The 13,145-nt window shown below is 31.5% G+C and overlaps 2 protein-coding genes across 5 annotated transcripts in view; both read right to left on the reverse strand.

Annotated features, from left to right (window-relative positions):
- Positions 1-13,145, reverse strand: part of Liprin-gamma (liprin protein kazrin) — a 77,705-nt gene that overhangs the window by 63,781 nt on the left and 779 nt on the right. The gene's annotated exons all lie outside the window — the stretch shown is intronic.
- On the reverse strand, positions 3,495-4,875 carry LOC149483429 (uncharacterized). Its single transcript, XM_089702893.1, has 2 exons — positions 4,068-4,875; positions 3,495-3,950 (listed from the first exon to the last, which is right to left on the reverse strand). Exons 1-2 carry the CDS (start codon positions 4,842-4,844, stop codon positions 3,495-3,497), a joined length of 1,233 nt encoding a protein of 410 aa, XP_089559019.1. The 5' UTR covers positions 4,845-4,875.

Consider the following 13,145-nt stretch of genomic DNA (forward strand, 5'->3'; position numbering starts at 1 on the left):
AATTATATTTAATCAAACAAACGACCACAGTGAGATCAATAATTCAATGCACCCGTTACCATCACGCGAAGCCATGACCGACCGAATAAAACTAATGAACTTTAAGCTGATTAATATTTGTTCCATAAATAAATGAAAATATGGCTGTCGGGGCGTAATCAACTCACATATTGATGAACGAAGCATATTGCTTTTATAATTTCACAGCGTAACAAGTTTTTCAAATTATTTTATGGGTAATTAATAAACTATCAATATTGGGTCACATAATTAATAATTAATTACATTAAAAAATAAACCGCGCACATATTGTGTAAGTTCTATATTATTAATATCAAGGTAAATATTTCACTCTATCCAAGCATCTACAAACAAAAAATATTCTAAAAGCGTGTGGCGAAAGGTTAAACAAAAAATGTTGGAAATTTTATAAAGTAGCTGTAGACAACAACACGGCACGTTATCCACATTGTGTTTTAATCGTTTATCAAACGTAGATACGTACGAAAAACAATGGAATACATTTAAGCCAGTGCAGTGTTGTAAATGTGAAGTAACAATTTTCGCGATCACTCAACCCTGAACGAAGAGCAGGCGGACATTAGTGGGGGAAAAATTAGATTCGACCCCGACACCGCCGTAGGAGAGATTTTACCTTCTACACTCCCTTTTAGCCACTCCGCCCTACAGTTTATCCATTTTATATTTTCTCTTCCTCGAGAACAATGGGTCAATATATTTTCTAATTTAGGAACGACCGCGACGTAGAAGTTGACTGACATTAAATACTTTACAGGTTTATTAGCATATTATTAAATCATTATTCATTACTGTCTTGTACGTCGACACTAATCTTTCTCAGTCTTCTTACGACACGAAAGTTACTTAAAAATTTTACATATTACAATAAAATGCAATTAGAGTACAGTTCAACATATAGGCGAAATTACAAATTAGCAGAAACGAGCAACAAAACTTAATTCATTTATCCAAAACGATTGAAATCAGCACAAAGGGAATAAGCATAGCATCTTGTTTTTAATAAGAGGCGCAAAAAATAATTAAGTGCAGAATGTTAGAGCACCGCTTGCCCGAATAGCAAAACACGACCGACTTTACGAGCCGCCCTTTGTTTCGCCGACTAAAAGGGTTAACTTTAAACATCACACTTAACCCTACTACCTTTGTCGCTTCGAGCTATCGTTATCTCTAAAGCATTTTTCTTCCCTATCAACGTGTCTATGAGGGTCACATTGTTGAACATAATTATCACATTTCATACTGAACATATTGTCAGAGTAGTTTGCTAGAGGGAAAATAGACATACTTTGGAACGAAGTTCACTTGAGCATAATACCACAAGAAAATGATGCCTGGCACGTTCAAACAAATACGAACCGTAAATATCACAATAATAAAATTGACACGGTAGCTGTGGTCCCTAGTGAAGGCTAGAGTTAAAATTTTACCTCACCTGTATAGGTACTCTAAAAATCTCTCGATATCCCCCATCTTCATGTAAGATTTTCAATCAAACCGCAATTTACCTTTGTTGAAGTGTTATTTTAGTTTGTCATTGTGTGACTTACAAAACAACTTTCTTTATACAACGGCAATTTGAATATCATATTTTTTTCTATTCGTTATTGGTAATCCTGTTTTCAAGTACCCGTAAAGTTCTATAAATATTTACAACATTTTTATTCAGACAAGCATCACACAATCTTCATAAATAAGCCCTTTGATAACCGATAAATATAATATTATTCCTACAAAAAGTTATCCTCGCTTGTTACAAAAGGAACCTTTTGTCGAAGAGCCTTCAAGTTCGTGCCGAAATATAAATTTAACGGAAGATTAGTGAAATTCCGACCTAAAACGAGGTGGCAGCTTAGTATTAGTATTTAAGCGGCCTATCACCTTCCACGTCACAAGGGTTTCACGCTCATTTAATTTCATGGCTCGAGTAACGAAACCTCGATCGATCGTTAAGTGACTTATATAAACTAAAACAGTAACCTCTTTTCACACTTTTGTTTTACAGATTTATTCAAGAAGGTTGGTTTTAAAGGTATGCTTCAGGAACGTTACTGAAATTTCACCGTCATTTGGCCGTCGTTTACCGAAAATTGATTATTTGCAATGCTCTTCAGTTTAACTCTACAAGGATAAATACAAATGAAGTCGTACTACAGAGAGTGACACAATTTTAAGACACACAATAAAACAGTTACACACAGTTATATACACGTAGGCATCGAAATAACATTGACATTTAACAAAACCCGCTGAATGAAACAGCAAATATGGAAGGGACTCAATAGTTCAATACACATAATAGATTTTCAGACATTCAATGTTCTCTGAGGTACAATCGTATTGTTTATATACCTGGTTTATTTACCATGTAGCTGTCGGCATCCAAACATGTCGATATTGACACGGGTGCGGGAAAATTCACTATTTATAGCCCGAGGAACTCAAACGAGAACACGGTAAGCCTTAGCAATTATGTAGAATGTACAACATTGTATAGTCATAAATATGTACAAGGTGCTGAATAATTGCTTGTTCTTTAGGGTGGATATTCTATTTTTTTCACAGCCCGTTCACTGTTCTTAGTTTTCACCAGCGAAGTAAATGTAATTTATATTTAGTGACACTGCATTTAAAGTATAATGCAGTTATAGAACCTGTATATTTTTGAATCATAATAAGGAGAGTAAAACGGTATTTCAATTAAAAAGTTCAAATTCACAATGTTACCTACTTTTATTCTCTTGTTGTAGGAAATACATTTCCATGGCCCAAAAACAAGTACAGCAATACAGAAACAGAAGTAAAAGTACGAAACTATGCCGAGCTTGTTTAATAGTTCTCCTTTTTCAATTTAACTATATCATTTAACTGTAGGTAATAAATTTTATAATTGCTATTTAACTTAGACTATTTAACTTTAGTTCTACTTGCAATAATATTAATTAACGCAGGAAATGTTAACAGTAAGTAACTTTCTAAGAATTTATAATTAATGGGGTTACTTCATTGGTAGAGCAAATTCTCTATGGCTAATATAAATTCTAATTTAGAAGCTCATAAGAACAACGCTTATATTTCACTCTTCTGCATTATGGTTTTGTATTATTGTACATATTTTATAACATAATACTTATACATAATACTTAGGTATGTATTTTTTTTATCTGTTTGTAAGTGGTGTAGATAAATATGATGCGAGTGTATCACAGAGTGCTTTATCACAGCATTCTCAGCTCGACAACACTATCTCAAATCCATTAAATAATACCTATTACATATTATTTGTTAGTAAATCAATATTTTTTGGAAATGTGAGGCAATTTCATGCCAATTATGTTAAGCAAATGAGCTCTTATAAAAGTGATTGTATTAATTTAATATTTTAAATAAAAACACATTGAATATTTATACACATTTAATATTTTAAATAAAAACACATTGAATATTTAAAACATTTATTCCTTTATTAAAAGTCCATCTAGAGTGAAGTTTCTTTCGAAAAAAAACTTTACAATACCGTTAACTCGTTCAACGAACATAATTTGATTCTGTGTTTCATACTCGTGCAAGTCATTTGGCGCTTGGTGTTTCATTTCTAGCATTTTTTGAGCCTCCTCAGACTCCGCTGTTACAATTTTCATTGATATTAGAGCTTCCACGAGACCCAGAACCGAATATTCTTTCAAATGATCCTGCAATATATGCCTGGGAAATGTTTCTTCTATATCAATATCGCACTCTCGGAGGATACCTGCCACCGTTCCATAATAAATGTCTAGTAGCTGGTCGTAATATTTGGAGAGAAAGTCATAATTTGCGCTCATGTACAAGAAATATGAAATATCCGTAACCGGCGATGCAAAACGCGCCAATTGGTAGTCCACCAAAACTACATCGACTGGATTTCCGCCCTGAAATAAATTCAGCCCAAATTTATATTTCAAACTATAATTTGGAAAATTTCAATCATCATTTGTGATTTTGTCTGTAGTCACTAAATAATAAAGTGAAATAAATGAAGGGATTACCTGATATTTAAATAAATTATTGTTATTCCAGCAATCAGAGTGACATATTACATTATACTTGGATACCGGCGTGCTGTATTTGTTTAAAATTAAAAATATATGTGGCGCTATTTGAGATAATTGTCTTTTTATTGCAGGGTCTGTTATAACAGATACGGATGCATTGAAATACCAAATAAGGGAATTGGGTATGCTATTCAAATCCGAATATTGCACATCTTTACTCAAAGCCCGTTTAATATCATTAAATTTTTCAGGATATAATTTATCTGCGACTAATGAAAGTGCGTGAAATTTTGCTAAATTTTTCACCACTAATGAAATATGTAAGAAGTCCATTATTTTGAACCTATTAAATATTTTGAATGTTGGCATTGAGTGCACAACAATAAATTCCTTGTCGTATTCTATACATGATAATATACAATTAGGGAATTTATACTTTAAACCTTCTATTGTTATTAAATTTCGTTGTATTTCTAGAAAAATGGGCTGAACATGGTTGTATATCACAAACTCTCTTCTATACGCCTCCCTAAAACACACCCGGTCCTCAGGTTTATAATGTCGTTTTATAACAAAATTTATTCTTATTTTTGCACCGTGTTCGTTTATCCCGATTACGTTGACTTTATGTATCCCAGACGCAAACGAATCAACATCTTCGTAGCCGAAACCGACACTGTATTGAAAATTTTTAATCTTTTTTATTTCAGCTACTTTTTCTATTATTTCAATCAAATCTTGATGAACACGTGATACTTTCCTTGCACACATTTTACACAACTTGCAAGTGGACAGTTAACTTGTTGACTATTACGTTTAAAATTTTTAACATTTTGTACCCACTTATTTGTGATGACTTTATCTGAGAAGCCAAGATAACGGTCATTTATCATGGAATATCTGATATATTTGAAATCTGAAATTTTCAACTCATTCAAATACTTACTATAACATCAAGTGAATATGAATCTATAATACATTTGAATATAGATAAGATTTGTACGTTTTGGTTACTATGATGTTGTTGAATAAAAAATTACGTCATGTAGATTTTTTCTCTACATGAAAATATGTTACTTATCGTTGATCGTTATCTCTCTTTTTAGAATTTCTCGAATATAAGTGTTTCGTATAACAATTTCTTTTCGTTACCTACACATGTTTAAATTTCGTAAAACAATAAAAAAGTTTAGAATGTGTAATATTTATTTAAATTTAAATGTACGAATATATAAAAAGGAAAAGGTTTGTAAACGATGCGCGGCTGGTTATGAAAACTGAGTAGGTACAGGTCTTGTACATGTAGTAAAGAATATACATATAAAGTATATAAATTAATAGAAAGATAGGATACATCATATTGATATGAAATAAATTTTACAATAAGAGGAACGTTTATATATAAAAGAGTTTAAAATCATTTTATAGAGGTACTGCTCATCTTACTCTACAGGCAAAGAATTCTAAAGAAATTAATTTCTTATTACAAATATGCTATGCTTCCAAGATTAATTTATAAATTTATAATCTCGAATTAATCAGCTCACTCAAAGTAAATATCCATACTAATATTATAAATGCGAAAGTAACTCTGTCTGTCTGTCTGTTACTCAATCACGCCTTAACTACTGAACGAATTTGCATGAAATTTGGTATAGAGATATTTTGATACCCGAGAAAGGACATAGGCTACTTTTTACCCCGGGAAATAGGATAAGTTTTGTCCCGGAAATTCCACGGGAACTATGTGGGTTTTTCTTTGACTGCGCGGGCGAAGCTGCGGGTGGAAAGCTAGTAGGTAATAAATATGCATACTCGTAAATACTTGTATTTAATTGATAGTATTTGATTTTATAAGTAACTCGACACTAACCAACGTTATATTGAACTTTATCAGTGCGGAACGGGCACAGTCGAGGCGAATATGAGATAAGCTGGGCTATACAATGCCTATTGTAGCCCTCAATAGCTCCGACTTGACGCGTGTATGCACTAGGCACTAGGCGTGGGCGACGCACTCCTTTATGTCCGTCATACACTTTGTCACAGGCTTTCTGGTCAGTGAACATCTTAGAATCAAGCAAGTAGTTATAGTGTACACAATGCTTCGTACACCGAATCGTATATTATGTAGTGTAATTTGGGAGAGTGCAAAATGAATTGATCAATTTATTGGTATATTGTATTGAATAGTTAGGTCAGAAGGAGAAATAGTAGGTACCTACAAATTGATAATAGTTTACTAAGATTCTTGTTTCGTCTCCAAACAGCACAATAAAGTATAATAAGTGACTTTGGAAAATATTAATTTGATTTTTATGATAAAACCCTACAGTCTATTATTACCTATACAGCAATAGTGAAGTAAAATATTTATATAGGTAGTATAAAAGAGAATTTGTAATATCAATTTCGTAGAGCTATAATACTTTACCAATCCCTCTTTGTTTTCATACTTCAATGACGCGGTTGGTTGCTAGCTTGAGGCCATGTAGATTTTATAACAAGTAAACATGTCTCTATTTATATAGCCAATATACACTTACCTATTGAATACATTGCTTCAATAACCTTCCCCAAGAAATAAAATTGGAGTGGCGGAAATGAGTCTAGACTTTTAGGAAATCAGTTTTCCGTTAAAATCAATTTCAACTTCGACGTCGCGTCAATAAAACACGTTTAAAAATGAGCATCGCATTCCGATGTTTGAGTAGGGTATCAGCCAAAATGTAGATTGCCTAAATTCGGTTCCATTCACATTTAAGTCACATTTAAGCCTAAGTTTTATAGATTTTATATATAAATAGGTTGTAAGAAGTTTTATGTAAGTAGAAAACACTGAAAAATATTTTCAAATGCACTCAAGTCACATGAACTATCATGACTTACGAAGTTGATTTAGTGCACAGCTTTGGGACGGCACAAATGCAATAAAGACTTTCGCTACAATCCATAGCAAGGCCGTAGTCACAAATTTATTTGGGGTGGTTTGGTACGGCGCTTGACGTTTAAAAAATCTCTTTTAGCTTCCAATAAACGGGGTTTGAATCTAAACACCAAAATCCGAAACCGTGAAGCGTAACTTATTCCACTTTTAGTGTAAATGGTTTTATCGGTAATTTATTAGGATCAGGCTATAATCAATCAGTGGCTGTTCTCCGCGACGAAGCAATTACGAAACAATCGGATTTGTTTACGTTGTTACAATTTTAATTAAAATTGCTATTCGACCTAGTTAAATTTGACAATTTGCTCTTTTGACGATCAAATAAGATATGTTCTTAATTAATATTTTTACCGATACTAAATCAAATAAGTACCTATATGTAATTAGTTCTTAGTTTATTAAAGCAACTGTACATAATTTATGTTTTAAGTTCACAAAATTTTATTCTAAAACGGCAGCATAAATCCATTTCCATTTCTAATATTACATTAACATTGTTGTCAAAAATATTACATCGAAGGAACAGGGGACGACCCAGTTTATCTTGGACAGTACAGGGTTGCAATTCCTTTGAGTTGCACCGTAGCGTGGCGTAAGGGGTGCATTAGGCCCGTACAACAGGGGTGCTTATCGATTGCCACCGCCCGCACCCCACCCGATATTATACCCCGAAACCCACCCCTTCATTACATTGCACGTTTATTTGTTTTAAATTCTAGATCATTGTTTTAAAAGCAACGTTGTACTCCATTGTATGGTATTGTGGTAAACGATGACGGTGTTAATACAGCTTAAAACATTTTAATTTTAGATGAAGTTTTAAAAAGTATGTATATCAAATCAAATTTAAAATTGGCTATGTGTCAAATTAAAACTGGTAAAATTTTTAAGTCATATAATCTAAGCGTTATTATATAATTCTAACTAGATATAGCTTGTACAATAATTTATCATTTTTCCGTCTGAAGTTGAACGCAGCTCAACTCTGCATGAAAGATTAAAATAAAAATATTCTAATTTAAATGGTAACAGAAAGTAAAAACTAATTAAAAATACTGACTGAGAACAGTAGACTGTGTTCAAGAGACAGTTTTTTTTATGCAAAAGCACTTATGCAAAAGTGTTATTTTATATTAATTATGATTTTATGAAAATTTTCATACATTATTGTCAAATATATCTCCTCAAAATCCACTAAAAAAATTTATTTTTTAATCTTTATGAATAATAAGGAGACAATATTTAAAAGATCTCTAAGTAGCTTAGTTTATAATTAATAACAAATAGTACCTATATCTGAGCCCTAAAATAGTTAAACATTCCACATAGGGTAAGGTTACGGCCCATTATATTCATTGATAACATTGTGAAATGATAAATGAGTATACAATGAGGTCTAGTTAACACACAATTGTCAGAGCACACATCAGCCAACGTTAATCTAATTCATCAAATGTTAATATATTCAGGTATGTACTATTTATATTCATTTACTTTATTTATTTACACAACAGCCCGTTAAACAATATATTCTCAATACTCAAAACACTTGTGGTTACAGGAAATATCACGTCCACATTTATATTTAGGCATAAATAAGAAAAAAAAACAATATCAGCAAGTCATTTAAACTGGAAAGTTGGGTAATTTGTCGTTTAAATGTTAATATAAACTAATTTAATGTATAAAAGTTTAAGGCATTAAAACTAACTGTATGACAACCCTACATCGCGATACAGTTAAAAATTAGTAAACTTTACAAAATGTCGTAATCGTTGGATAGGTGAATAACCATTTCAATACTCAATGGCAAGAAAAGACATCTGTGATCACATTACAAAGGCAAAGAATAAAAATCTATGAGCTAATCGTCTTATAAAATTCAATCAATGACAGACGGAGAATGGTCTATCCCACGTCCCAGGAGAAAAAGGGAAACGGGGCTTTAAAAGTGATCAGGCAAATAATTTTATTCCTGGCTATTCTTTTTGATTTCTATGTTGTTATTTAGAATTGCAATTTTATCCCTAACACAAATTATTCTTACTCATATTATTTAAATAATTTTTATTTTATTTTAGGATATATTATTTTATTTTTATATAGATATAAGTAAATACCTATAAAAAAAAGCATTTTATATCTCCATTTAATTCAAATCAATAATTATTGCTTTTCACTGTATAAATTCGTTAAATAAACTAATGTCTTCGTTATTAAGAAATACTTCTGGAACATGCGGGCCGTCAGGAACAATTTAGAGGACGGTACGTGTTTCAATTGGCGCCAAGTGCTCAGTTCCGCGTATAAATGCTATTCGCATCTCTTTATGCATATGAGATTTATTTTTGCTCCTTTTACGACTGCAAATGATGTAAGTACCATACCTATTTCTAGTAGAAACTTAAATATAGAATATTAGTATCATCATTCAAACTTAAGACATAAAAAGGTCTTAAAAATACAACCTAATAATTTACACAAATTACTCTGCCTAAAATAAACTAAAACAAGTCAAGAGAAAATCAAATATTTCAAATTCCCTCAATACTCGAAGCGAAATAACAACATCGTTTCAATTTTAACGTCACTATTCAAACAATCTGAAGAACGAAAGCGTCTTTTGATCCCTTCTGGCATTCTTTCGACGACACTGTTTAATTATAGCTGTCTAATAAATTAACAGTATTTTACGTTATCGACTATTTGGCAAATAATCCTCTAATCAAACGCGAAGCCCGTATTCAGCGGTTTCGACAAAGCAATTTCGCAAATTATTTATCAAAGCAAATTAACCCGGGACCGTTTACCAACTGTCTGTACTTCGTGCTCTATATGATCATTGAAGTTGTCATCGACATAATTAGAACACGGATTAGTGTGTTTCTGCTCGTCAATGGCACATTATATTTCTAATAATCGTACTAAGTATAGAATGTGAAGTCCCGTGTATACTAAAACGGGATACTTAACAGATAAATTTATGTAATATATAAGAAATAAATAAATAAATGTTGTTGATCATCCTTCTGGTTGAATTCAGGATCACAGGCCGATAGGCTAGGTTTTTTGATAGTATCGAAAGTCCCTATCTTCAGATGTACGCTCGACCGAACAGTCTACCAAAGAGACAGCCATTAAATGTAAAACATATGGCGGTACCTTTATTGATAAAAAGTTAGAAAGAATAATCAGAAACAGTGTTAATTTCTAAATTTACATCAAAGCTTTCTATGGCAATAAGAACAATGTCCATTAAATCATTAATCAACCTCCCCTCACTACCAGGTTAATGAAAAAATATTACTCGGAAATACTACGCTGCGTTCAAATATGTTATCAAGGAAGAGCAAACGCTGACTGTATCTAGACGGGCACGTATAAAATTTATTCCAGCGAAAAATTGTTTCCACAAAATTTAAAGTTGCCATCGCCTCGCCCTGCCATCGCGTCTGCGGAGCGAATAAAAAGTTCGCATTTTATGTTGGAAGTGAGTCGGGCGGCAGAATGTATTATAGAACCTTTTCCACGTCGATAAGTAAATGTTACCCTTGTCCCGGAGAGTTATAAACTGAAGGATGGCACATATGCCTATCTTTTCCCTGTCCCTTGGAATTTAGATGGATTAGAGTGTGGAATAAAAACAAAGATGAGAACATTAGGTTTTATATGAATACCTTTTACATATGAGGTGGTTTATATAAAAAGTCTCGAGTAATTTTTTATGAAAAACATTGTTTAAAATCTTTTTTTTTTATGAAACACCAGCTATCTACCGCTTGAGAGGAAGCTAATGCAAAACGTTTGCATATATTTATGCCTATAAAAACTAGCAAAGCAGAGCAATTTGGCACAATTACATTTGTTCGTAAGCTTTTCCCGTAACTGCAACGATTTCACAGATGTTAAATATTCTTTAGAACGGTTGTTATGTCTTTAGGGAAAAAAACTTTTTCAATTTTCATTCAAATTCCGTCTTGATAGCACTTAACACGGAAACATTGCCAAGATTTTCGGTGTCTACAGGAATTAAAGCGATTTCATAAATGTTATTCTGTTGAATTTTAACTTCGTGCAATAACATGTCCCATATTATTTATTTTTAGTTATTTATTTATTTGAAAACTACACAGCTTACAGTCTACTTATATCTATGATACAATACGCCAATTACGAGTTTTACAATTATTACAATTATAATCATACCTTCTTATAAATAGACCATAATATATACTGTATTGTACTTCAAAATAAATTCTATATTAAGTTTCCTACCTACTTTTAGAATGCGAAGACAACCTACGTATATACTTTTTCTGAAAAAAAATACCTATAGAACCAATGAAAAAAATCTTGAAATAAGAACGCAATATTACGTATGAAACTTTTACCAAAAAAAATCAGTGATACGACATTAATAGGAAATTCATATAATTATCATCATACCAACTCGGTACACTTAGCACAAAGTATGTACATATATATTCGTAAAATTATTTTTATAGATTTAATTTTTACTTAGGTGTAGTTAACGTCATGGGCTTTTGTAAATAATTCATATTATGATAAATAATTTAATCCCAAATAAAAGAAACAGTAGAGTAACCATGATTCTTGAATTGAAGCCAAATACTGATTTTTTATGTAGATACAATTATGTATTTCTATAATAGCCATACCTGAAAGTAGTTTATCAGTAAATTGTATCACAAAAAAGCATGGATTATAGAATAATATATGATTTTTAATAAAAAAATATCGATATACAATAATTACTTATATTTTCAACGAGTGTTATACGCCGATCAACCGTTATAAAAATTCTACTCACACATTATCATTCAAAATATAATAAAAGAATAAAACGATATTGATTAAAAATAAAAAATAAAGTATAAATATTAATCCAAACGGCAAAAATTTTTCAAAATTCATTGTATAAAAAAGAATCTAGGAATACCTTTCTTCGTTCTCTTTCCCAGGTAACCGATGATTTATACCTCAATAACCTGTGTTCGTGTCACTTAGTTTCGAGTTCAAGGGGTGGCCCTTTGTTAGTTTGTGTGCCCTACGCACCCCAACCGCTCTCAATGCAAAGCAAGATAAATTGTAGTCATCGCATAAACTATTACCGTTTTGTAGCCAAGTACTTTAGAAACGAAAGAATGTGAATTAAGTGAAATAAGTGAATTTGTGTTCCCTTTCAATATGTAATATATTAAAAGATTTTTATTTTTAGAAAAAAGTTAGAGTGGAGCTTCTACTCATTTTTAATATAAAGTCGTAAAATAATGTTACTAAAATCTAAACTACACATATAAAAGTATATGTAGATATACAGTTTTCTACTATTCTGTACAATTGTACATGTGAATGATCTAATAATTCTATTATAATAGAATCTACTCATAATAAATCTTTGCACGGATATTATTGGCAACTCGCCAAATATATTCTTCAAAAGGCTCGAAAAAATATCATCGTTGGAAAGTGGCAGAACTATACTCAGACTCAATTGAGATATTAATTAATATGTCAAATACAGAATTGAACTGGAATCAGAACAAAAGCGGTTGAATAGTCCGTTTTAATAATTTTGCGCACCAATGCTAGATAAAAACCGTGAATGAAATAGATAGCTTTTGAAATTGGCTTCTATTATAACATCACAGTTCAAACAAATACCTCTTTTTATAAACCTTTCGATTCTATCAACTTCAGTTACGGATAATTGTAAAATTGATTTTACCATGCAAGACGAAAAATTCATATCTATTATTTAATATGTGAAACAAAATTTGAGTAAGTTAAAGTTGTGTAATTTTGTTTCTTAATTATGGGTTAAAATAGTAACTCATAATAATAACTTGAACAGTATTATGAAAATACAACATCCCCTTTTGTAACAATTAATACTTATAATAATATGTACTACTTGTACATGAAATCTAGGTTTGTAATATTTTTATATTCCAGAGTTTTTTCATATATATTTATAATACCTATGCCAATTCAAGTTTAAATGAAGTATAAAAGTAATTATTGTTAACCTTTATTGGCATAATACCTTCTTATCTGACACTTATATGTACAAACTAGATTTCCGCCCGCGGCTTCGCCCGCGT

Source organism: Colias philodice, chromosome 13 (genome assembly GCF_061535455.1).
Source record: "Colias philodice isolate Cphi_HAF_F1 chromosome 13, ilColPhil1 Martin Lab GWU primary, whole genome shotgun sequence".
Lineage (NCBI taxonomy): Eukaryota > Metazoa > Arthropoda > Insecta > Lepidoptera > Pieridae > Colias > Colias philodice.